This window comes from Nicotiana tabacum, chromosome 7, assembly GCF_000715075.1.
Source record: "Nicotiana tabacum cultivar K326 chromosome 7, ASM71507v2, whole genome shotgun sequence".
Taxonomy (NCBI): domain Eukaryota; kingdom Viridiplantae; phylum Streptophyta; class Magnoliopsida; order Solanales; family Solanaceae; genus Nicotiana; species Nicotiana tabacum.
In genome coordinates this window covers 43,981,820-44,009,637 of record NC_134086.1, presented here as the reverse complement: position 1 = coordinate 44,009,637, position 27,818 = coordinate 43,981,820, and the positions used below count along the sequence as shown (strand labels likewise).

Here is a 27,818-nt window from a genome sequence, read left to right as displayed (position 1 = left end):
CATTCCACAAAACAAGCGGATCTTTGACTGAGAGATATTCTATTTTCAACCCTTCATTAAGGTGATGACGCAAGAAAATCAACGCCTTAGCACAGTCTTAGGTGGATGCTTTATTTTTGTCTGTAATGACGTCTCCAAGACCCATTGCATCTAAATGGATTTCAGCATCCAACACCCATGTCATATAGTTCTTACCCGAAATTTCAAAGGCAACAAACTTTCTTTTTATAATGCCAGTCATAATTAAAAAGAGAAGAAAAGTTATACCTTAATTTTCCCAAAGAGCTTCTTGAGGCAGTAGAGTCTCGTGCTGATAACGTGAAATAAAACAATAAAAAAGAAGAAGAATATTGCAGAGAAAGAGAGAGAGGAAATTCTTATTGAATTTTGGGATGATTTACAATGGGTACGACCCCTCTATTTATAGGGGAAAATGACTTAGCCACAAATTAAAACTTTCTACAAGATAGACATTCATTCTAATTACAATTCTATTCATCACACTTTTCTCTTTTTTAATTTTAAATAATCATCCCTCCGCATACTCAATTTTCACACACATCTATAACTCTCTTCTGTCTCCCTCTCTCTCTCTCTCAGACACAAAAGCTCTCTAAATATGATTGATTAATTAAAACTTATCTTAACCTTTTAATCAAACATGATCCGTCAAAGGAAATTGATGGATTTAAATAAGGATTAGTTACTTCCGATAGCAAAAGTTGATATCTTATTTATTTTAAATATATACCCGTTTAAAAAATTATATTCTATAGCTACCTTTTGATTTTTTATAGCCAAATATCTATTTATGGTCACCTCATACCCTTAAGCCATAAAATAAGTTTTGTATTATTTTTCTCTCTCATATCCCCTCAAATTTCTTGTGATGACCCAAAAGGTCATCACTCGTTTTGAAAGTAAATTCTGTGTTCCGGGCCTTAAAATCTCTTTTTGTCTCACCTCGATTTGTGTGCGTAGTTCGAGCGCATTTTCGAAAAGCTTTTATGTGAAATCTAAGTAAAATAAGAAAATTGGCCTTTAAAATTAATTAAAGTTGACTTTGGACAACATTCTTGGTAAACGGACTCGGACCCATGATCCGACTGTCTCGTAGGGTCCGTAGTAAAATTTGGGACTTGGACGTATGCCCGGAATCGAATTTCGAGGTCTCAAGCCCGAGAATTTTTTTTTAAAGAAAATTATTTACTAGAAAATACAAAAGCTTTTAGAAGAGAATTGATGTAGTTTCTTGATGGTATCGGGCCTGTATCTTGGTTTCGGAGCCCAGTACAAATTTAAAATAATAATTTAGTTGAATTTGTAAAATTTGGTAAAGATCGGAATTGAATTGGTATAAAACGGACCTATAGTTGAGAAAATAATAATTTCAATGTTCTTAAGTGATTTCATGAATTTGAGGTTTAATTTATAGTTGTTGATGTTATCTTGATGAATTGATCATACGAGCAAGTCCGTATGATGTTCTTAGACTTGCGTGCATGATTGGTTTGGAGCCCGAGGGCTCGGATGAGTTTTGGATAGGTCACGGAGTGAATTTAGACTTAAAGGAATAACTGTTGCAGGTTCAGTGAAGTTACAAGTCTCTGAACTGAGCTTCGCGGTCCGCGGTGAATCTTCGCGACCACGCTGGGGTCTTCGCTGCCGCAGTGGGACTTTTGCAGTCAACGGTAGGCAAGGCCAAATTCCGCTGCCGCGCTCGTTATTTTGAGGTCTGCGATAGAGCTCCACGGCCGCAGTCCTTTTTCTACGGTCGGCTATGAGGATATGAGATGGGTGTATATAAACGAGACTTTTCAACCATTTTTTTATTTTTCAAAACCCTAAAACATAAGAGGCAATTTTTAAACATTCTTTCTTCCCCAAAACACAAGTAAGTGATTTTAAACTCATTTCTTTCACTCCTCAACTTCTTTTTACAAGCTTTCATCATAGAATCTAGGGTTTTCATGGTAGAATCGGGAATTTTGGGTAGAACTTAGGAATATCGAAATTTGGGGATTTAGACCACAAATTGAGGTCTGATTCCAAAACCAATTGTATATCTAGGCTTGGGGTGAATGAGTAATCGGGTTTTGGTCCGAATTTCAGGTTTGGACCAAGCAGGCCCGAGGTTGATTTTTGATTTTTTGGAGAAATCATTTGAAAACCTATTTTCATGCATTAGAATTGATTTATTTAGCATTTATTAATGTTATTAAGTAAATTGTGGCTAGATACAAGCGATTTGGTGGTGGAATCAAGAGGTAAAGCGGTAGTTGAGGCTCGATTGTGTTTGTGGCATTGAGGTAAGTGTTTGGTCTAACTTAGCTTAAGGAAATATGAGTTGTGGTCTTATTTGCTATGTGTTAATTGTTGAGTACGACATATAGGTGTCGTGACGAGTATCTATACGTTGGTGTCAAGCATGCCCGTGAGTCTTATACTATAATTGTTGTGACCCCGTTAAGTATTGTCCATGCTTAATATGATGATTTCTAATGTTGAACAAGGCTCGTGGAAGTATTCTTGGTAATTGAACATTGTAGAGCATTGGCTCAAGTTGAGAATTGAGTTGTGAAGTAATTGTGGAAAAGAGAAGAGGTTTATGATATTGTTTCCCTTGCCGGGATGTTATTGCTTATGATATTATTTCCCTTGCCGGGATATTATTGTTATTCAATTGTTCCCTTGCCGGGATTCTATTGTGATTTTATTGATTTCCTTTCCCGAATTGCTTTGTGATTGTTGCTTGGGTAATGAAGAGTGTAACAACACAAAGGGTGATGTCGTGCGTGATATTTATGATTGAGTGTTAATGCACGAAGTGTGATGCCGTGTCGAAATCGTAAATGTAAAAGCACGAAGGGTAATGCCGTGCCATGATATGAGTGATAATGCACGAAGGATAATGTCGTGCCATGACTATGTGAGGTAAAAGCACGAAGGGTGAAGTTGTGCACTTGTTATTGTTCTCCTTATTCTTGCTTATGGTTGAAATTTGGTGTTCCATATGCTTCTTTACTGAATTTCTGTTTGTACATGATATTTCCCCTGAGCATGTTTCCCCTTCCCATCTTTAACTGCTAGTTTCTGTCATTATTATTTGTTGTATAGGATATAACTGCACAGGTTTATTCGGTAGTCTTGTCCTAGCCTCGTCACCACTTCGCCGAGGTTAGGCTCGACACTTACCAGTACATGGGTTCGGTTGTGCTGACACTACACTCTGCACTGTGTGCAGATCCCGGTGCTGGAGCTTTTGGACCACAGTGAGGTTGCTGCCTTTAGTCTAGCAGCGGAGACCTGAGGTAGTCCTGTAGACGTCCGCAGGCCTTGGCGTCCCCTTCTATCTTTCCATTCTATTTTTATGTATTTCAGAGACAGATTTATATTTTCATTCAGACCACTGTTTTTAGCATTCGTAGATGGTTCGTGACACTGTGACACCAAATTCTGGGTAGAGTTGTATGTTGGATTCTGTACTAGTATTTGATTAAACTATTAGATTTCATCTTCTACATTTATCTTTATTATGATTACGCTACTGTTGATCACATGTTAATTCGTAACTGTTAAAAGGATAAGGAAAAAGAATAATAAATCTATAATACTTGGCTTACCTAGCTTTCATGAGTATGCACCATCATGACTCTCGAGGGTGGGAAATCTGGATCGTGACAAGTTGGTATCAGAGCTCTAGGTTGCTTAGGTCTCACAATTCATGGACAAGCTTAGTAGAGTCTGAGGGATCGGTATGGAGACGTCTGTATTTATCCCCCAGAGGCTACAGAGTGTGGAAAAACTTCACATCTATTCTTTCCTATTGTGCGACTTGATTTCTCAATGCTAATTGAACTTCCACTCTGTTCTTTCATAGATGGTGAGGACACGTACTGCTTCATCAGCTGACCAGCATCCCGAGCCCCCTGTAGCAGTTACTGCGATGGGTAGAGGCGGAGGCCGTGCTAGGGCCCAAGGCAGAGGCCGGGCTCAGCCTAGAGCTCGAGCAGCAGCACCAGCGGCGGAGTCAGCAGGTAAAGTACGGGCATCAGAGACTTGGTGGTTTGTTCCAGAAGATTGAGATTCCTGAGTGGAAGTGGGAGCGTATCACTATGGACTTCGTTGTTAGACTCCCACAGACTCAGAGGAAGTTCGATGCAGTATGGGCTATTGTTGATAGGCTGATCAAGTCAGCACATTTCATTCCTGTGGCAGTTTCCTATTCTTTTGAGAGGTTAGCCGAGATCTATATCCGGAAGATTTTTCGCCTTCATGGTGTGCCCGTGTCTATCATTTCTGACCGAGGTACGTAGTTTACCTCTCATTTCTGGAGGCAGTTCAGCTTGAGTTAAGCATATCATTTCATCCTCAGACAAACGGACAGTCCAAACGTACCATTCAGCTTTTGGAGGATATGCTCCGAGCTTGTGTTATTGACTTTGGAGGCTCGTGGGATCAGTTCTTGCCTTTAGCGGAGTTTGCCTACAACAACAGCTACCAGTCGAGCATCTAGATGGATCCTTATAAGGCTTTATATGGTAGGCAGTGTCGGTTGCCGGTTGGGTGGTTTGAGCCGGGAGATGCTCGGTTGTTGGGTACGGATCTAGTACAGAATGCCTTGGAGAAGGTTAAGATCATTCAGGATAGGCTTCATACAGCTCAGTCCAGGCAAAAGAGTTATACCGACCGTAAGGTTTGTAATGTGGCATTCATGGTCAGCGAGCGGGTGTTGCTTCAGGTGTCGCCTATGAAGGGCGTGATGAGATTTGGAAAGAAGGTCAAGCTAAACCCTAGATTCATTGGTCCTTTTGAGGTTCTTGATCGAGTGGGAGAGGTGGCTTACAAACTTGCGTTGTCGCCTAGTTTATCAGTCATGCATCCAGTGTTTCATGTGTCCATGCTTCGAAAGTATCACGACGATCCATCCTACATGTTAGAATTCAGCACTATCCAGTTGGACAAGGACTTGTCCTATGAGGAGGAGCCGGTAGCTATTCTAGATTGGCTGGTTCGTCAGTTGAGATCGAAGAGTATTCTTTCGGTACGTGTTCAGTGGAGGGGTCAGCCTATTGAGGCAGTGACCTGGGAGTCCGAGTTCGATATGCGGAGCCGATATCCCCATCTTTTCTCCGACTCAGGTACTTTTCTTATGTCTGTTCGAGGACGAACAATTATTTTAGAGGTGAAGAATGTGATGATCCAGGGGTCATCACTCGTTTTGAAAGAAAATTCTGTGTTCTGAGGCCTTAAAAACCTCTTTTTGTCTCACCTCAATTTGCGTGCACAGTCCGGGCGCTTTTTCGAAAAGCTTTTATGTGAAATCTAAGTAAATAAGGAAATTGTCCTTTAAAATTAGTTAAAGTTGACTTTGGTCAACATTCATGGTAAACGAATCCGAACCCGTTATCCGACGGTCTCGTAGGGTCCGTAGTAAAATTTGGAACTTGGGCGTATGCCCGGAATCAAATTTTGAGGTCCCAAGCCCGAGAAAAGAATTTTTTAAAGAAAATTGTTTGCTAAAAAATATAAAGGCTTTTAGAAGAGAATTGATGTAATTTCTTTATGGTATCGGGCCCGTATCTTAGTTTCGAATCCCGGTACAAATTTAAAATAATAATTAAGTTGAATCTGTAAAATTTGGTAAAGATCAGAATTGATTTGGTATAAAACGGACCTATAGTTGAGAAAATAGTAATTTCAATGTTCTTGAGCGATTTTATGAATTTGAGGTTTAATTTATAGTTGTTGATGTTATCTTGATGAATTGATCGCACGAGCAAGTTCGTATGATGTTCTTAGACTTGCGTGCATGATTGGTTTGGAGCCCGAGGGCTCGGGTGAGTTTTGGATAGGTCACAGAGTGAATTTAGACTTAGAGAAATAGCTGTTGCAGGTTCAGTGAAGTTGCAGGTCTCTGAACTAAGCTTCGTGGTCCGCGATGAATCTTCGCGACCGCTCTGGGGTCTTCGCTGCCGCAGTGGGACTTTTGCGGTCAGCGGTAGGCAAGGCCAAACGTCCGCGGCCGCACTCGTTATTTTGCGGTCCGCAGTGGAGCTCCGCGTCAGCAATCCTTTTTTTGCGGTCGGCGGTGAGGATCTGAGAGGGGTGTATATAAACGAGACTTTTCAGCCATTTTTCATTTTTCAAAACCCTAAAACATAATAAGCGATTTTTCAAACACTCTTTTTTCCCCAAAACACAAGTAAGTGATTTTAAACTCATTTCTTTCACTCTTTTAACTTCTTTTTACAAGATTTCATCCTAGAATCTAGGGTTTTCATGGCGGAATTGGGAATTTTGGGTAGAGTTTAGGAATATCGAAATTTGGGGATTTAGACCTCAAATTGTGGTCAGATTCCAAAACCAATTATATATCCGGGCTTGGGGGTGAATGGGTAATCGGGTTTTGGTCCGAATTTTGGGTTTGAACCAAGCGGGCCCGGGGTTGATTTTTGACTTTTTGGGAAAATCATTTGAAAACCTATTTTCATGCATTAGAATTGGTTTATTTAGCATTTATTAATGTTATTAATTAAATTGTGGCTAGATATAAGTGGTTTGGTGGTAAAATCAAAAGGTAAAGCGTAGTTGCGGCTTGATTGTGTTCGTGGCATTGAGGTAAGTGTTTGGTCTAACCTTAGCTTGAGGGAATAGGAGTTGTGGTCTTGTTTGCTATGTGTTAATTGTTGAGTACGACGTATAGGTGTGGTGACGAGTATCTATATGTTGGTGTTAAGGATACCGTGAGTCTTATACTATGATTGTTGTGACCCCGTTATGTATTGTCCATGCTTATATGATGATTTCTAATGTTGAACAAGGCTCGTGGAAGAATTCTTGGTAATTGAACATTGTATAGCATTGGCTCATGTTGAGAATTGAGTTGTGAAGTAATTGTGGAAAATAAAAGAGGTTTATGATATTGTTTCCCTTGCCGGGATGTTACTGCTTATGATATTGTTTCCCTTGCCGGGATATTATTATTATACTATTGTTTCCTTGCCGGGATTCTATTGTGATTTTATTGATTCCCTTGCCTGAATTGCTTTGTGATTTTTGCTTAGTGATGTCGTGCGTGATATTTGTGAGTGAGTGTTAATGCACGAAGGGTGATGCCGTGCTAATATCGTAAATGTAAAATCATGAAGAGTGATGTCGTGCCATGATATGAGTGATAATGCATGAAGGATAATGCCGTGCCATGTTCATGTGAGTTTTACGTGTGATAATAGGAGACAATTCATCGGCAACAAGGTCAATAAGTTCTTTGAAGATAACAAAATCAAAAAGGTTTTATCGACCCCTTATAACTCGAGCGTGAACGGTCAAGCAAAGTCGAAAAACAAGCCCATACTATAGAACCTGAAGAAAAGATTAGACGATTCAAAACAAAGGTGGAAGGAAATTTTGCCTGAGGTCCTATGAGCATATCAAACAACCTCGAGGTCGAGCATCAGTGAGACACTATTTTCTGTAACGACCCGGCCGGTTGTTTTAAGAATTAATGCCCAAATACCTTATTAACTTCGTTTCCCATGTTTGTTTCAGCTATTTTGATTTGCCGGGATGTTTGGTTTTGAGTTTCAGAGTGTTTTGGGACACTTAGTCCCTTAAAGAGAGCTTAAGCTTTAGAATTTGGACCATAGTCGGAGCAGTGGGAAGACAACCTCGGAATGGAATTCCATCAATCATGTTAGCTCTGTTGGGTGATTTTGGGCTTAGGGGCGTGTTTGGATTGTATTTTGGAGGTCTGTAGTTTATTTAGGCTTGAAATGCCAAAAGTTGAATTTTTAAAGTTTTCGGTTCGATAGTGAGATTTTGATATCGGGGTTGGAATGGAATTCTGGAAGTTGGAGTAGCTCCGCAGTGTTGAATGTGACGTTCTTGCAAAATTTCAGGTCATTCGGACGAGGTTTGATACACATTTTGATCGAAAGGGCAATTTGAGAGTTGTTGGAGTTCGTGGGCTTGAATCCGATGTTAAATTGGTGTTTTGATGTTGTTTTGAGCATTCCCAAGGTTGGAACAAGTTAAAATGATGTTTAAGGATTGGTTGGCATGTTTGGTTGAGGTCCCGGGGGCCTCGAGTGTGTTTCGGATGCTCAACGGACCATTTTTTGACTTGGAGAAGGATCAGATTTTTGCTGGTTTTTATTGCAAACTTTTCTTCATCACGATCGTGTGAGGAGGCTCGCGATCGCAAAGGCTTGGATGAGTCAGGGGGGATGTTTTTCTATGCGATCTCGGGAAGGGGAGTGCGAACGCGTAGTAATAGCTGGGGTTGAATCGCGAACGCGTGGGCTACGTCGCGTTCGCGAAGAGGAAGAAGTGAGGCAGCTGAAGATTTGGAAGTTGCTCTTCACGATCGCATGAGGTCAACCCCGATTGCGTAGAATTAATTTGGGGGTCAGTGATGCTTCTCTTCGCGATCGCGTGGGAGTTTCCGCGATCGCGATTAAGGATTTACCTGGGCAGAATATAAAATTTCAAAGTCGAGGGTTTAGCCATTGTTATCAAAACTAGAGCTTGAGAGCTTGGATTTGAGCGAGATTTGAGGGGTTTTCAGGGATATCGATTGGGAAATGATTCCTAACTCTTTTTTGCTTATAACTTATTAATCTAAACATGAATTCATCATCTAATTTTGGATTTGGGGTGAGAAATTGGGGAAAAATTTGGAAAAGTTCTTAGACCTAATTTTCTAGTTTTGATTGGGGATTTGACATTGGATTTGGATAATTTTGGTATGGTTAGACTCATGAGCGAATGATGGATCATAATCCGTAACTTTTACCCGATTCCGAGATGTGGGCACGGGGACGTTTTGGTTATTTTTCCTAATTTTGCATATTAGCTTAAAATTGATTAGTGGAATCAGTTACTTGAAGTTATATTTACATTATGCAATTGATTTGAATAGATTTGAGTCATTTGGAGTCGAGTACTCGTGGCAAGAGCGTGGTTTCGGGTTGATTTTGAGTCGGTTCGAGGTAAGTTGCTTGCCTAACCTTGTGCGGGGGAACTCCCCTTAGGATTTGGTATTGTTGATATATGAACTGCCTTGTACGTGAGGTGACGAGTGCGTACATGTGCTAATTGTTGAAAATCCTATTTTTCCTTAAGTCACTATAACTGTGTTTCTTGCCTGCTTATACTACTTGCAATTTAAGCCTACTGTTAGCTTAGGAAAGCATGTCTAGTTGAATTAGTTGATGTACTTGCTCAAATTGCTTTATCTGAATTCTATGCAGCATGCTAGGTTAGAATTACCTGTTTACTTTGGCATGAAATTGGATTGAATTGGATATTATTCTTGTTGTTACTATGTGTTTTAGTTGGGACTATAGATTGATATTCCGATAGATCCCCCTTGTTTGTTTATTTGGGGCTATGGATTGATATTCCAGTAGATCCCCCTGCACAGTTATGTGGAACTACGGGACTGCACTTGGTAGATTCCACCAATACTAGGTATTTATATTTGGGGACTACGGGTCGGGATTCTGATAGATCCCCGGTGCACTATGAGTTGGACTAGGGGACGACACCCCGGAGATCCACTGGACATTTACATTTGGGGGCTACAGGACAATATCCTGGTAGATCCCCGATTTGCTGGATATTTATATTTGGGGGCTACAATATGGTTTCCTGATAGATCCCCGGTTGCTATTTCTGTGTTGAGCTGTATTCTTTTTGTGATGTTTTTCTCTGTTGTATTTGTTGTTATTCTTATTATCATGTGTTACTTCATACTATTAGCATTTAATTATACTATCGTATTCTATACTGTTTTACCTCATTTTTTCAGCTATAATCAGTAGGGCCTTGACCTTCCTCGTCACTACTCGATCGAGGTTAGGCTTGGAACTTACTGAGTACCACTGTGGTGTACTCATGCCGTTTCTGCGCATGTTTTTCATGTGTAGATCCAAGTTCTTCGGCTCATCCCTACCATCCTTGAGGCAAGGCGATTCTTCAGAGACTTCGAGGTATATCTACCGCATCCGCAGACCGAGGAGTCCCTCTCCATTCTCTCTTGTTGTTACAACCCTTCTGTATTTACTTTGTTTTAGACATTCTAGAGTTAGAGCACTATGTAGTATCCTTAGCTTGTGATTTCATGAGATTTCGGGTTTTGGGAAGTTGTTCAATTTTTTGAAATCTTGTATTAGTATATACCGAGCAACATCTTAAACGCTTCTATATTTGCTTATCTTCAGTTTTTATTAGTTTCTCCTCATTTTGTTTCTTTTTCCGCAATTGTTAGGCTTACCTAGTCGTAGGGACTAGGTGCTGTCACGACAGTTCACGGAGGGCGAACTTGGGTCGTGACAAGTTGGTATCAGAGCTCTAGGTTCATAGGAGTCATGAATCACAAGCCAGTTTATTAGAGTCTCGCGGATCGGTACAGAGACGTCTGTACTTATCTACGAAAGGCTATGCAACCGTTAGAAAAATTCCACTTCATTTGATTTCGTTGTCGTGCAAGATTTTTGACATCACAATCCTAAACATCTGTCTTCCATTCTCTTACAGATGGTGAGAACACGTGCTACCAAAGGTGACCAGACACCTGCGCCCCTTGCGAGAGGCGTCAGAGTTCGGGGTTAGGGTAGAGGCCGAGGACGCGCACGCGGTGCAGGCAAGGCACCCGCGCGAGCTGCTATAGAGGAGCCACCAACAGTTCCAACTGGAGCCCAGCCGCCTGATACACCTACTGCTACTACTACTCCAGCACTTCAGGAGACCTTAACACAGTTCTTGAGCATTTTTGGTACATTGGTTCAGGCGGGATTGATTCAAGTTGTACCAACTACTTCACAGATCGGGGAAGGGACCCAGACTTCTTCCGCCCCTACTCCAGAGCAGTGAGTTCGCATTGGTTAGGTTCCAGGTGTCATGGCGACATAGCTTGTGATCCCAGTTCAGCGGGTGGTAAAGATCTCTTGCCGAGTAGAGGACAGGTGGGTCCAGGAGAGAGAGGATAGACGAGGTCAGGAGAGAGAGTATAGGGAAGCGTGGAGACCTCATAAATCGGAGAGACCCACTGGTCCTTATTTTGGAGGAAGAGTACGTCATGGTAGAGGTTTTGTGGGTCAGCCAGCTTAGTTTTCGTCTCAGGCTTCACACAGTGTTTCAGGTGTTTAGGGGTCTTAGAGTACCCTTACCGCACAGTTCCCACTGCCACATCAGCCGTGAGGTTGCTTTGAGTATGGTGACATACGCCATGTGGTGAGGTATTGCCCCAGACTTAGGAGGGGTGCACCTCCACAGACTTCTCATCCACAGCGTGCCCCACAGAGTTCTCAGGCTATGGTTACAGCTCCAATTGCTACCCCATCTGCTCAGCTAGCTAGAGGTGGAGGTTGAGGAGGTAGAGGTCGCCCTAGAAGGGGAGGCCAGGCCCGATATTATGCCTTTCCTGCCCGTACCGGGGTTGTCGCCTCCAATTCTGTCATCACAGGTATTTTCTTGGTTTGTCATAGAGATGCATCGGTTTTATTCGATCCAAGCTCTACCTACTCTTATGTGTCTTCTTATTTTGCCCCGCATTTGGGTGTATCTCAGGATTCTTTGAGTTCCCCTATTTATGTTTCTAGTCCTGTGGGAGATTCTTTTATTGTGGACTGCATTTATTGATCGTGTGTGGTTGCTCTTAGTGATTTTGAGACCAGAGCATATTTATTATTACTCATCATGGTAGATTCTGATATTATCTTGGACATGGACTAGTTGTCGCCCCATTATGCTATTATTGATTGTCACACCAAAACTGTGATGTTGGCTATGCCAGGTGTACCGCGAGTAGAGTGGAAGGGTACCTTAGATCATACTTCTAGTAGAGTTATTACATTCCTTAAGGCTCAGCGTATGGTTGAGAAAGGATGTGATGCGTATCTAACTTATGTGAGAGATGTCAGTGTTGATACCCCTACAGTTGATTTAGTCCCAGTAGTACGGGATTTTTATGATGTGTTTTCAGATGATCTTTTGGGCATGCCGCCCGATAGAGATATTGATTTTGGCATTGATCTGTTGCTGGGCACTCAGCCCATTTCTATTCCTCCGTATCGCATGGCCTCTCCTGAGTTGAAGGAGTTGAAGGATCAGTTACAGGAATTGCTTGATAATGGTTTTATTCGACCTAGTGTATCACCTTGGGGTGCTCCTATCTTGTTGGTGAAGAAAAAGGATGGTTTTATGCATATGTGCATTGATTATCGCTAGTTGAACAAAGTTACAGTGAAGAACCATTATCCTTTGCCCCGTATTAATGATTTGTTTGACCAGCTACAGGGTGCACGAGTGTTTTCTAAGATTGGATTGCGTTCAGGTTACCATCAGTTGAAGATTTGGGAGCCAAATATCCCGAAGACTGCTTTCAGAACTCAGTATGGTCATTACGAGTTCCTTGTTATGTCATTTGGGCTGACCAATGCCCCAACAACCTTCATGCATTTGATGCACAGTGTGTTCCAGTCATATCTTGACTCGTTCGTCATTGTTTTTATTGATGATATTCTGGTATACTCCCGGAGTAGGGAAGATCATGAGCAGCACCTAAGGACAGTGCTTCAGACTTTGAGGGAAAAGAAGTTATATGCAAAGTTCTCGAAATGTGAGTTTTGGTTGGATTCCGTGGCATTCTTAGGCCACGTGGTATCGAGTGAGGGTATTCAGGTGGATCCGAAGAAAGTGGAAGCCGTGTAGAGTGGCCCAGATCATCCTCAGCTATAGAAATTCGCAGTTTTCTTGGCTTGGCGGGTTATCACTATCAAATTGTTGAGGGGTTTTCATCTATTGCAGCCCCTATGACCAGGCTAACCCAGAAGGGTGCTCCATTCCAGTGGACAGAAGAGTGTAAGGCGAGCTTTCAGAAGCTCAAGACAGCTTTGACTACAACCCCAGTTTTGATATTGCCTACAGGTTCGGGGTCTTATATTGTCTATTGTGATGCCCCGAGGATTAGCCTTGGAGCGGTATTGATGCAGGACGGTAGGGTGATTGCCTACGCGTCCCGATAGTTGAAGGTACATAAGAAGAATTATCCTGTCCATGATCTCGAGTTAGCTGCTATTTTCATGCCTTGAAGATCTGGCATCATTATTTGTACGGTATGCCTTGTGAGATTTAACTGATCACCGGAGTTTGCAGCATCTGTTCAAGTAGAAGGATCTTAATTTGTGTCAGAGGAGGTGGTTAGAGTTGCTGAAGGACTATGATATCACTATCTTGTATCACCTGGGCAAGTCCAATGTGGTGGCCAAAGATTTGAGTCATCAGCAGATAGTTTGGTGAGTTTGGCTTATTTACCAGTAGTAGAGAGGCCTATGGCGATGGATGTTCAGGCCTTAGCCAACCAGTTTGTGAGATTGGATCTTTCGGAGCCCAATCGGGTTCTAGCTTGCGTGGTTTCCCGGTCTTCCTTGTTTGATCATATCCGGGAGCGTCAATTTGATGACCCTCATTTGCTTGTCCTCAAGGACAAGGTTCTACATGGCGATGCCACATATGTGACTATTTGTGACGACGGGGTATTGAAGATGTAGGGTCAGGTATGTGTACCCAATGTTGATGGGCTTCGGGATTTGATTCTATAGGAGGCCCATAGTTCATGGTATTCCATTCATCCGGGTGCCACGAAGATGTACCAGGAGTTGAGGAAGCACTATTAGTAGAGGCGGATGAAGAAAGATATAGTTGGGTTTGTAGCTCGGTGTCTCATTTGTCAATATGTGAAGTATGAGCACTAGAGACTGGGTGGGTTACTTCAGTAGATAGAGATTCCGGAGTGGAAGTGGGAGAGGATCACCATGGACTTTGTAGTTGTACTACCATGGACTTTGAGAAAGTTCGATGCCATTTGGGTGATTGTGGATCGGCTTACCAAGTCCACACACTTCATTCTTGTGTGTACTACCTATTCTTCGGAGCGACTGACAGAGATTTATATTCGGGAGATTGTTCATCTGCATGGTTTCCAGTTTCCATCATTTCAGATAGAGGTACTCAGTTCATATCACGGTTCTGGAGGACCGTACAATATGAGTTGGGTACTCGGGCAGAGTTGAGTACAACATTTCACCCTCAAACGGACAGATAGTCTGAGCGCATTATTCAGATTCTTGAGGATATGTTCCGTGCGTGTGTGATTGAGTTTGGAGGGTCTTGGGATCAGTTCTTTCCATTGGCATAGTTTTCCTACAACAACAGCTATCAGTCCAGTATTCAGATGGCACCGTACGAGGCTTTATATGGTAGGCGATGTAGATCCCCGGTGGGTTGGTTTGAGCCAGGCGAGGCTAGATTATTGGGAACAGACTTGGTTCAGGATGCTTTAGAGAAGGTTAAGGTGATTCAGGATAGACTCCGCACTACCTAGTCCAGACAGAAGAGTTACATGGACCGGAAGGTTTGTGATGTTTCCTATATGGTTAAGAGCGGGTTCTGCTTCGGGTTTCGCCTATGAAGGGCGTTATAATATTTGGGAAGAAAGGGAAGTTGAGTTCAAGGTTTATTGGTCCTTTTGAGATATTGCAACGTGTTGGGGAGGTTGCTTATGAGCTTGCCTTACCTCCCAGCTTGGTAGGAGTTCATCCGGTATTTCATGTTTCGATGCTCCGGAAGTATCACGGTGATCCATCGCATGTGTTGAATTTCAGTTCAGTCCAGTTGGATAAGGATCTATCTTATATTGATGAACTAGTGGCGATATTGGACAAGAAGGTTCGAAAGCTGAGGTCAAAGAACATTGCATCAGTGAAGGTTCATTGGGGGGGTTAGCCGGTCGAGAAAGCGACCTAGGATACCGAGTAGGATATGCGCAACCGTTACCCTCACCTTTTCACTACATCAGGTATGTCTCTATACTCGTTCGAGGACGAACGAATGTTTAAGTGTAGGAGGTTGTAACGACCCGGATGGTTGTTTTAAGAATTAACGCCCCAATCCCTTATTAATTTCTTTCCCCGTATTTGTTTCTGCTATTTTGATTTGCCGGGATGTTTGGTTTCGAGTTTCGGAGTGTTTTGGGACACTTAGTCCCTAAAAGAGAGCTTAAGCTTTAGAATTTGGACCGTATTTGGAGCAATGTGAAGACGGCCTCGGAATGAAATTCTGTCAGTCCCATTAGCTCCGTTGGGTGATTTTGGGCTTAGAAGCGTGTTCGGATTGTATTTTGGAGGTCCGTAGCTTATTTAGGCTTGAAATGTCGAAAGTTAAATTTTTGAAGTTCCCGGTTCGATAGTGAGATTTTGATATCGGAGTTGGAATGGAATTTCGGAAGTTGGAGTAGCTCCATAGTGTTGAATGTGACGTGCTTGCAAAATTCAAGGTCATTCGGACGAGGTTTAGTAGACTTTTTGATAGAAAGCATGATTTTAGAGTTTTTAGAGTTCTTAGGCTTGAATCCGATGTTAAATTGGTGTTTTGATGTTGTTTTGAGTGTTTCGAATATTGGAACAAGTTTGAATGATGTTTTAAGATTGGTTGGAATATTTGGTTGAGGTCCTAGGGGCCTCAGATGTGTTTCGGATGCTCAACAGACCATTTTTGGACTTGGAGAAGGATCAGATTTTTGCTGGTTTTTGTTGCAGACTTTTCTTCATCGCAATCGCATAAGGAGGCTCGCGATCGTGAAGGCTTGTATGAGGCAAGGGGATTTTGTTCTACGCAATCGCAGGAAGGGGAGTGCGAACGCGTAGTAATAATAGGAGTTGAATCGCGAACGCGTGGGCTACGTCGCGTTCGTGATGAGGAAGAAGTGAGGCAGCTGAGGATTTGGAAGTTGCTCATGACGATCGCGTGAGATCAACCGCGATCGCGTAGAGTTAATTTGGGTGTCAATGATGTTTCTCTTCATGATCGCGTGGGAGTTTCCGCGACCGCGATTAGGAATTTGCCTGGGCAGAATATAAAATTTCAATGTCGAAGGTTTAGCCATTTTTATCAAAACTAGAGCTTGGGAGCTCGGATTTGAGTGAGATTTTGAGGGATTTTCAGATATATCGATTGGTAATGATGCCTAACTCCTTTTTGCGTATAACCCATTAATCTAAACGTGAATTCATCATCTAATTTCGGATTTGGGGTGAGAAATTGGGGGAAAATTTGGAAAAGTTCTTAGACCTAATTTTCTAGTTTTGATTGGGGATTTGACATTGGATTTAGATAATTTTGGTATGGTTAGACTCATGAGTGAATGAGGGTTCATAATCCGTAACTTTTACCCGATTTCGAGAGGTGAGCCAGGGGGCATTTTGGTCATTTTTCCTAATTTCGCGTATTAGCTTAGAATTGATTAGTGTAATCAGTTACTTGAAGTTATATTTACATTATGCAATTGATTTGAATAGATTTGGGCCATTTGGAGCCGAGTACTCGTGGCAAGAGCGTGGTTTCAGGTTGATTTTGAGCCGGTTCGAGGTAAGTGGCTTGCCTAACCTTGTGTAGGGGAACTCCCCTTAGGATTTGGTATTGTTAATATATGAATTGCCTTGTACGTGAGGTGGCGAGTGCATACATGTGCTAATTGTTGAAAATTTTGTTTTTCCTTAAGTAACTATAACTGTGTTTTCTTACCTGCTTATACTACTTGCAATTTAAGCCTACTGTTAGCTTAGGAAAGCATGTCTAGTTGACTTAATTGATGTACTTGCTCAAACTGCTTTATCTGAATTCTGTGCAACATGCTAGGTTAGAATTACCGGTTTACTTTGGCATGAAATTGGATTGAATTGGATATTATTCGTGTTGTTGCTGTGTGTTTTATTTGGCACTACAGATTGATATTCCAGTAGATCCCCCTTATTTGTTTATTTGGGACTACGAATTGATATTCTGGTAGATCCCCTGCATAGTTATATGAAACTACGGGACTGCACCCGGTAGATTCCTCCAGTACTGTATATTTACATTTGGGGACTACATATCCCGGTAGATCCCCGATGCACTATGAGTTGGACTACGGGATGACACCCGGGAGATCAACTGGACATTTACATTTGGGGTCTACAGGACGGTATCCTGGTAGATCCCCGGTTTGGTAGATATTTATATTTGGGGGCTACAGGACGGTATCCTGATAGATCCTTGGTTGCTATCTCTATGTTGAGCTGTATTCTTTCTATGATATTTTTCTCTGTTGTATTTGTTATTATTTTTATTATCCTGTAATACTTCATAATGTTAGCATTTAATTATATTGTCGTATTCTATACAGTTTTACCTCATTTTTCAATTATAATCAGTAGGGCCCTGACCTTCCTCGTCACTACTCGACCGAGGTTAGGCTTGGCACTTACTGAGTACCGTTGTGGTGTACTCATGCCCTTTCTGTGCATGTTTTTCATGTGCAGATCCAGGTTCTTCGGCTCAGCCCTACCATCCTTGAAGCGAGATGATCCTTCAGAGACTTCGAGGTATATCTGCCGCGTCTGCAGACCAAGGAGTCCCTCTCCATTCTCTCTTGTAGTTACAACCCTTCTGTATTTGCTTTGTTTTAGACATTCTGGAGTTAGAGAACTATGTAGTATCCTTAGCTTGTGATTTCATGAGATTCTGGGTTTTGGGAAGTTCTTCAGTTTTTTGAGATCTTGTATTAGTATATGCCGAGTGGCATCTTAAACGCTTCTATATTTGCTTATCTTCAGTTTTTATTAGTTTCTCCGCATTTTGTTTCTTTTTCCACAATTGTTAGGGTTACCTAGTCGTAGGGACTAGGTGCTGTCACGACAGTTCACGGAGGGCGAACTTGGGTCGTGACATTTTCTCTAGTATACGGTGCATAGGCTTCAATTCCAGTAGAAGTGGGGGAACCGAGCTTGAGGTTCCAATATGCTACGAAAACATCAAATAACGAGGCCATGTCTACAACTCTGAATTAGTAGACGAACAACGAGAAGCCGCGCTGGTCTGATTAGTAGCTCAAAAGTAACGGATGGGGAGATATTACAACTGAAGGGCAAACCTTCGACACTTCCAAGTCGGGGACCTAGTATTGAGAAAAGTCACACTACATACCAAGAACCTGAATGACAGGGAATTAGACCCGAATTGGGAAGGACCATACAGAGTCACCGGTATAACCGAAAAGGGCTTGTACCAGCTTGAATCCGAAAATAGCATACAATTGCAAGACAACTAGAATGTGGCACACTTAAAGCGGTACTACTGTTAAGGTATGAATACCTAATCTTCTTTGAGGTTTATTATCTTTCGAGCTAACCCGTGCAGGTACTTAACCGAAGTCAAGTCCAAGAATTAGGTCTAAAATCACGTGTTGCACTCTTTTTCCCTTCGGCTGATTTTTTCCGAAGTGGGTTTTATGACAAGATTTTTAACGAGACAACAGTAAGCGTGCTACTCTAGTTTTGAGGACCGATCAAGTACCGGGCACTGCCCACATCAGATCATTAGTACTCGAGCCCTCAAAATTTGGCCTCAAGTACCAGGGGACTATCACACCCTGAATCAAGAACCAATGACTAAGTTCAGAAATTTCGAAGACGATTTTATCGATATCGCAAGCCAAAGCTTGAATAATAATATTTATTGTAAGGTTCAAACAATCAAATGAATTGTGCCTAGATAGTTCATTCCTTCCATGGCAGATAGTTTTTGTATCTTTGATTATTTACATTACATTTGAAGTAATAAAGTGAGAAATTCACCTTCTATGCTTCATCGGTTCATGCTTAAACGAGCATTATTATCATTATGCCACTTAGAATAAAATATTGGGTTCAAAACCCTCTAAGCCCACGGGTCATCGTTAATCAGGGGGTATGAAACCCCAAAAGCAATAAGATCCCACGAGACTGTGCCCAATTATTTAAAGACCTCTAAGCCTGCGGGTCGCCCCAAACTGAGGACTACCGTCTGACAAAAAGACCGGGTAGATCGGATTACTAAACCCCGAGGGTTCAAGCCTACGAGGCAGGGCTTTAATATGAAAGGCTACGACCAACTTAAGGTTTGAAGCTATTAGAGCTTCGACCCTAATGCATAAACAAATCAGAGACGTCTGAGTTCATAAATATAAAAAGTAAGGTCCTTACACATTTTAAGTCTATAAAAATTATGCACGATCTGATCAAATCAATCAGTTTAGAATTATGGTCAAGGAAAGAGCCACCTTCGAAAAATATTAAGTGTGTCTAGATAAATTTTTTGACTTCGTTTCATTTTTTGTTAGATCCTTCAAAGTCAAAGCAACTCATAGTCGTTACTTGACCTGGGCCTTATTCGGCCTTTTGTAGTTGAACAATTTGAGCAATAACAAAATTTATGCTAAGGCATCGATAATGCATTAAGTCCGAGATACAAGTTATATATTCTAAGTCCTAAGCAGAAGGAAATGCAGAAAAATTAAAGGACACAATGTATAGCCTAAGGGTAATTTATTATATTTATCAAAAACTATTTACAGAGGCACAAGAAAACCACTCCAAAGTGAAAAACATACAAATATGATCCCTTAGGCTGGTACCTCGTTTTGGCCTCGACATAAAACCTCTTAGCCTTTTCGATCTTGGACGCTACGTCAACCCCCTACAAACTTGGATCTCTTCGAGAGCCTCCCTCTGAGATAGCCACTTCACATACTCAACCTTCGTTATGTTCCGGGCTTTGACTATCTCGACATTGGCCTTATATTAGGATATCATATCTTGGACTTCCGAGATCTCGTTAGAAGCCACCTCTAATTTGGACTTCAATGTAATATACTCTTGGCCAAGAGCGTTATGCTCTGCGACGACTGAGGCAAGTTTGTGCCCTGAGTTCCGTTTAGTAGAGACCATTTGTCGACATTTTTTTTGTCACTCAGAGCTGCACTTTGGTCAACACCACGTCCTCTTCGGTGGCATCTCACTTCGATGCTAGGTGGTCCAATTTGCCCTCTACTCATCGGCTTAAACCTTGACCCTGTCCATTTAGTTTTAGAGATTACGAAAAATAATCCCTATCATAATATCTTGCCAAAATAATTCAACATTTGGTTGGAGAGATAAAGGGTAAAATATATCCTTGAATTATGGAAAATAATCTATATATGCTCTTCGTTAATAGTTAGTGTCAATCATGCTTTGCAAAAGTGAAAGTGAAACAGATTATAATGGTTTGCTGCACTGCATCCAAAATTTAGAACAAAAATGTTCAAATATGCCATAAACTTGTGAAATGGTCTAGATAGGCCATCATCTAATAATTTGGGTAAATCTTGATTTTTTAGTAGATGTGAATTCTCAAAAGGAACGTAGCATTAGAGGTTGCTCTATTTGATGAAGTTGATAAAAACGGTATAAAGACTTCTTCATCATACCCTTTGTGCGAAACTGATGAACAAGAGAATAAGAGGGATACTAGCTGGGTCGTAAAATAGTGTTAATTGGCTGAAAAGATCGTCCGTCGACACTGCCCTTATGGTAGGCCTCACATGGTGTGTAACAAGAGCTGAGTTCCTATTACTTAACAACGGCAATAACAGATGTGTGTCTCTATTATTAGAAACTCAATGATATGTCCTGCAGAGAAAAAGTGGTCAATGACAGTTGCTTTAGCAATGGAGTTGTGAAGTGCTTGCTCAATTCTTTTGTTGTTTACTATCCGTCTTCATTATTTGTATTTACTGTTGGGTGTTTTAGATTTTTCAAAAGCTTTTATTATGATTTGGTATTATCCAAGGTGGTGTTAGGGCACCAATTTTATCTTAAAAATAAAATTTGAAGAATTACTTCTGTCTGCAATGGTGGAAAGCTATGTGTTGGAGTTACTTGATTTGTAGTCAATTGGGCTTATTAATAGTTAGTTAGCTGTTTGGCCAATTGTATTTATTAGCCAATACAACCTAATCATTTTTTTCTCTTGTTTTGTATTTTCCAATTTTGTCCCAGTATAAATAGTTAGACTTAAATATTTTTATTCAATTTCTGAGAAAAGAATCTCGATTCTTCTCTCTGCAAACATGCCCGATTAATCAAACCTTAGTCTCAATTTTCTCCATTTCTGATCGGTTTCACCAATCTTAACACTATGTTGTACAAACATTGCAAGTCTGACTTTAACTAGGTAAACATATCTAGGTTACTCATTATAAATTCGTTCTTCTCTTTTATAACAAACTCGTAGATGCTAAATATTTTGTATAGTTGGCTGCATAGAAAGAGATAAAATGTTATTATGCCATTTTACCTCTGGATACCATTATGTAATGTCCCTATTTAAGTAAGTTTCAGTTGTAATTTCAGCCCAATAAATCTAGCATTTCCAGTTGTAAGTTTCAGTTGTAATTCCCATAATCAATGTTAGTCAAACACAATCAATCGAGCATTCAAGATTCAAGTTACTACAAGCTTTTTCAATAATTTTTAACTTCACCCAATCATTATACAGTAAAATTTTCCAGATTTGAGTGGAACTTTGTTCCCTGAAGCTCCTTCAATGGGGTTCGAGTCTCACCACAGCAAAACATCAACTTCAAATTTGAATATCCATCTAGAATTTAATTTTTTAACTTATTTTAATTGTAGGAATGTTGTTGGGATGTGTAGCATGATCCATTCAAATCAATTATAATCATGAGGCATCAATTAAAAAGATAGTGATAATTAAAAAGATTAAATGAATACAGTATTTTAGGGGAGGGGTAAACTGTGATAATTTTTAAGCTACAGAGGCATATGTAGACCATTTCTCATAGCTGAAGAAATTTGCCACACCCACAATTGTCCGCGAGGATTCAGTTAGCTAAACTTCATCAAACTCCTCAATCAATATCAACAAGATGTCGTGATCGCTTAGGCCCATCACTGATCTTGCTACCAACAAACCTTTGACACCTTTGACTTTGACTGTGAAAAGAGGCAAAGATCATAAATTTTTAGTCAGCAAACAGTACGAATCTCTTTCTGTATTCAAGCCTGCTCTTTAGAAAGGCGAAATAGAAGAGGAAGGGTTGTGATTAATTCCACACATGTTCGCATAATACCTGGGCAAGTATGACCTTCTTCCTTAGGAAAAATAAGTCTTGCATAATCAATAAGGTTGTTTCCACGGCTCGAACGTGTGACCTCCTGGTCACATGGAGGTAATTTTACCAGTTACGCCAAGGCTCCCCTTCGAAATAGAAGAGGATGAGTTCTGTGCAATTTTACCAGTTACGCCAAAGCTCCCATTCTGGAAGTGATTATTCACAAATACTGAAATCTTATTTTAGTGAAATAATGGTCTTAAGTAAAGAAAAATACAACTTTTTGGAGTAAATTTATACCCAAATACAATTTCAACTTTCAAGTACTCTTATTCAATTTGCACTTCAACTTTTTACATCGAAAGAGAAAATTTGATGGATAGAAACTTTTTCTAATTTTCGTAATACTTGAAACAAATTGAAAAAAACTTTTCCACTCAAACGGTAAATTCCTTATTTTCATTTTTTCCCAATAATAGAAAAACTAGAGTCACAGGCAAGAAAAATCCTACACTCCTTCAATGGCTATGAGCAAAGCTAAAACCCTACCCGAAGAAATCGTATTTGACATACTTTCCCTGCTGCCTGCGAAATTCATAGGCCATTACAGGTGCGTGTCAAAGCAATGGCGCAATCTTCTCTCAGACCCACAATTCATCAAAGCTCACCACATTATCCATGCCCACAAAAAAGAAGAAAAACTCATTTACATCTCTGTTTCTCATGCTCTTCACACTATCACTTTTAACCAAAATGGAACTGATGCCATTTCAAAAAAGCTTAATTTTCCGGAGCTGCCAGATAACTGGCTAAGAGTTATTGGCTCATGTAATGGCTTGGTCTTGGTGGTTAATAGGCAAAAGATTAAATATCTGTTTAACCCCACAACTTTAAAGTACCATAGAATTCCAAAGTTGCATTTGGCTCTTCCTGCAGCAGGTACCTGTGCAATGTCTGGTCTAGGGTATGATTTTGCTACTGATGATTATAAGGTTGTTACTCTTTCTCGATATATTGGATATGAATGGACTGTTGACAGTACTTTTATCGATGTCTACTCTGTGAGAATGGGTCTATGGAGGAGACTTGAGTGTATACCTCATGATCATATAGCTCATCATGATTTAACTCATGCTAACGGTTCTGGGGTTTTGGTAAATGGGGCTTTGCATTGGATGGCTAGGAAAGCTCCTATGCTGCAGTATTCATCTATAATCGTTGCTTTTGATTTAACTTCTGAGTCATTCTCGGAGGTGCCAACACCTACTGTTTTTGGTAAAGGTAATTTGGGGTGGTATAATCTTGTGGCTCTTAGAGGGTGTCTTTTATGTATATTACTCATGGGGGCAACGAAGTTGAGCTTTGGATAATGAGAGAGTACGGAGTTGAGGATTCTTGGACTGCGTTTAGATTTAAAGGACCAAATTCAGTGAATGGTTTCATACCGTTGTGCTTAATGAGTAATGATGATTTTGTACTATCGGAGGTGATTGGAGAAAAGTTGATTATCTGCAATATGAAAGAGGATCAATGGAGGGATATGATGGTTGATGGAATAACTTCTATGTTGAAAAGAACTGGATACTTCATGGAGAGTCTTGATACTTTATTGTTTGATGCAATACTCTAAGATGATGCTGTACTCAGGTATTACAAAGGCATTTTTACAATTTCTTTATATAGTATGTTTAATTTTGTCCCTGCATTTTATTCAATAAAATTAAACCCCATAAAGGATCGGCAAAGGGTAATTCTTTCTTCATAGTGTTTGTGATGGTAATTCTTCCATCCCGAAGATAGATTTAGTGATTGATTGTATCACTTGAAATGGGAAAAACTTGAAATTATAACTTGTTTCAATTCAACATCATCGAATGGCCGGTGGCCTTTAAGGAAAACTTATATAGTTCAATGTTGAGCACATGTAATCATAAGTTATGTGATTAATTTTAGAAGTTTTGGCTCTTCTTTGAATCATAAGTTAATCTCACAATGAACTCATGTAAAATTAGTGTTCGCCACTCCCATGGATACCCTTTTTAAGCAGTACTGACGGTAGAACTATGATCAGGCTGCTCTAGAAAAGGAAACAAATTTAAGCTTTCTACCTCATTGATTGTATAATTGCACGATCTATCACTATAAAGACTCTTAAGATAGATATCAGGTGGTATCGCTACTTAAGAAGCTAACCACATTGTTGAGAGTGGAGAGACTCTTAAGATTGATATCAACAGTAGCAATACATAGATAAGAGTAACTAACAATGAAAAAAGGCCCTTAAAATGAACAACCTCACATTTTTACTCAAGAATCAAGACATATCAATCTATATATTACTCCTTCTGTTTCAATTTAAGTTAACCTATTCTCGGCTTTCCCAACTTCATCCTTGAATCCGAACATTCATTGGCGATCAAGGCTGCATCTATGATGTTTCTATCACTAAGAAAAGCCATCTGAGAAGGACTGACAAGACTTGGCAGCACATTTTTAAGCCTATTCGCCAAAGTTTTGGAAAAGATCTTATAGAAACTACCGATCAAGTAGGTCTATAATCTTTTAGTTCCTTTGCATCAGTCTTCTTAGGGATAAGAGCTGTATAAGAAGAATTTAATCTTTCAAAATATTCACAATCATGAAAGTGATTAATAGCATTCAACAAATCAACTTTTAGAATCAGCCAACACCTTTTGTAGAAACACATTGAGAACCAATCTGGACCCAGCGATTTTCACTTTCGCAACTTTTGATGACCCAATGTATCTCCTCTTTCCGGCAAGGTCTGTGAAGCCACTCCTTTTCCTCGCTGTAAATGCATGGAGCATTGACACATTCCCAAAGTGTTCTCCAGTTTTCATTCTCTTTGTATAATGCCTCATAAAAACTAAGAATCTCATTTTTGATGACCTCTTCGTTTTCATAAAGTACTCCCCAATCTCCAGCTTGTCAATATGATTGAATCTCTTATGAGAGTGCCATCTTGTGGAAAAAGCAGTGTTGTTGTCCCCTTGCTTCAACCAAAGGCACCTAGACTTCTGTGTCCAGGTGATTTTTTCCATTTTGAAAATCTCCTCAAGCTCCATATGTAGGTTTGCTTTGGAGAGTAAGAGATCATCCGAGAGTGGTGTTTCTTCAGCTTCTTGATCATTTCCATGATTTCACTCAGTATAGAAGTTTTGCTATTCTCCAAAAGACCAAGGTGGACTTGTTCCATTCTTTAAGCTGAAGTTTCAATAACTCGAGCTTCTTTGCAAAAATATAATCCGGGCTGCCCAAAATATTGAAAAGCATCCACCAATTTCTAACCAATTCCTCAAAATTAGGGTGCTCTAACCACATATTTTTGAACTTAAAATAAGAGACATTTCTAGCCCAATGACCATACTCTAGGATAATTGGAGAGTGATCCAAGTCAGTACGTGGGAGCGCAGATTGTTTGACTGCACCAAAGAGCTCATCCCACTCCGAAGCCACTTGATGTTTTTCTTCATATTATTCTTATTTTTCAGAAGTTGCTATCATGCTACAAAATTTAGTCTATGGACAAATGGCCTAAAGAATCTTACCTCCCTGCCCATAAACGGGAAAAGGGTTTCATTAATTAAAGAGTAGGATTATTGAGGGTACATGGTGGTATTTCATGGATGTACATAATAGCAAATGGAAAAACCTCACGCACCCGATGTTTCCACCATATCAATGATTGTATGACATATCCCTTTTATACACATTTTATCACTTAACTGTGGTTAATTTGTGTTTATTTTAACTCAATTTACTGTCAACTATGCTAAACTCATGCAGTTTGGTTTAAACACCAGGTATGGATAAGTTTCTTTCATAGCAAACTTACACTTTGTCTATGCTTTGGACAGGAATTAATCTACTGCAGCAGAATAGAAGTTAAGCTGATGTATACAAAGCCTTATCAAAAGAGAGTTGTATACAAAGGCCTGGATCTCAATATATTTTAATCCTAATAGTGGTTTGTATAATGTGATGAAGTATACAAAGGTAGTACTTGAGACATGCATTTGTGTTTGGTATATTTTGAAGTCTGCAAAGGCAATACTAGCAATGTTAGGAGAAAATGTCGCTTTTGATTAAACCCTTATACTTGAGATTTGATCGTTGATCGTTCATATCTCAGTTGAGCTTTAATAGATGATCTGAGTAGCGATAAACGCGCATTTAACAGGTTGTTTTACATAAAATCTTCTCCTCTTGTGAAAGAAAGGATTATCGTTCGAATTTCAGTAAACAAATTTTTAGCTTTGCAATGTTTTATTAGCATATCAAATTATTGTGCTTCCCTGTCGTATTTCTGTTTTTGGTTGAAAAAATGGTACAGATTGCTTATTTTGATAAATATTAGACAATCAACTCTATTACAGCCACTTATTGCTATAACTGGCAGGAGAGTGCTTGTCTAACTGACAGTGTGAGTATGCTGATAGAGAATCTTCTGATCCAAGAATAAGTCAGAAATTGAGTTTCTTTTTACTATGAGTAAACAACAGCCTTTTATATTGTAACAAGCTACATGCAATTGCAACCTCCAATCTTAGAATGACCTGAATGCTGGAAAGTGAAAAATTTCATGTACTTTGCCAAGGTACTACATAAAAGAATAACATCCATGCATGTTACCTTTCATATCGCCTCTAGTTCATTGCAAATTCAAGATTTGAGGTTTTCTATATAGGTAACTATTGCAGAATAAAATCAGATCAAGAGAAGTGTCTGTCACCTATCACAGCATGCTGCTTCCTGCCATGGCTTTGGTGGTGAATGACCATGATTTTACCAAACCCCATCACATCAGAATTTGAGATTTTTATGCTATCCTGGTATTATATAACATAGAAAACGAATATGAAGCGAGTATTACACACACTTCAATTGATCTTACTCTTCAAAAATGGATTGTTAAAGTTGGCTTGAGCGTTCTCCATATTATCAAGTTGGTATCTGAAGTTCAGAAGCAATAGAACACAGCTCAGGGATAATGGATTAGGGACAAGCCCGAGAGAAAGTTATTCTTCACAGAGGATTTTAACTGACCAAATGAATTCCCAACTTCTAAGTTCGGCCAAAACAGGACACTTTAGTATTATTGATGACTATAGATCGATGGCTATAGCCTTTACTTATATCTATAGCACATAGCTGAAATGAGTACGTAATTGGAGGTATGGTACAACGCATCCTCCTTTCATCTTTTCTGATTTACACACGGGTAAGAGTCAAAGCTTTGACCTCTAACACACGGGTGGTTTTGATGAAAAAAATAATTGACCTCTAACGCACGGGTAGTTTTCATGAAAAAATAATTATCCACAAGAGGAGCTACCGTTCTAGTTACAGTTGAGCAAAAATCAGTAGCTTTGGCTTGAATTTTATATTTGTATTAAAAATTTCACTTAATATATACGTATAAATCATTAATCTAGAACTCAAAAAACTGCATTTCCTAAATATCTAGAATTCATATATTCAAAATCTTAGCTTCGACTCTGTATACAAGTTAAAGTTTGCCCATCATAGTATTTGCAAATATTGAACTTAATTATAAATACTGATCTTCAATATTGAAGTTATTATCAAATATTTAAAACATGTTTGAAGAGTATTTCAAGGATAAAGATTTTTACTCACAAAATTTCAAATATGTTAAAGTGTAAATTTATGAATAAACTAGTTAAATGGTTCGCGCTTCGCGCGATGGTAAAAGAATTTAGTGAACTTACAAAATGACTTTTTTAATTATAAATTTAGACATGATAAAAGAAAATACATGAGTAACACTCTAATACTTGTTGCCCTATTTTTTTTTTTT

At 39.9% G+C, this 27,818-nt stretch overlaps 1 protein-coding gene across 1 annotated transcript; it reads left to right on the top strand.

Annotated features, from left to right (window-relative positions):
- The first annotated feature begins 22,025 nt into the window (after positions 1-22,025).
- LOC107784091 (F-box protein CPR1-like) lies at positions 22,026-27,134 on the top strand. The gene is made up of 2 exons (XM_016605157.2): positions 22,026-23,623; positions 25,855-27,134. Exon 1 carries the CDS (start codon positions 22,498-22,500, stop codon positions 23,344-23,346), a length of 849 nt encoding a protein of 282 aa, XP_016460643.1. The 5' UTR covers positions 22,026-22,497; the 3' UTR covers positions 23,347-23,623; positions 25,855-27,134.
- Positions 27,135-27,818: the final 684 nt, after the last annotated feature.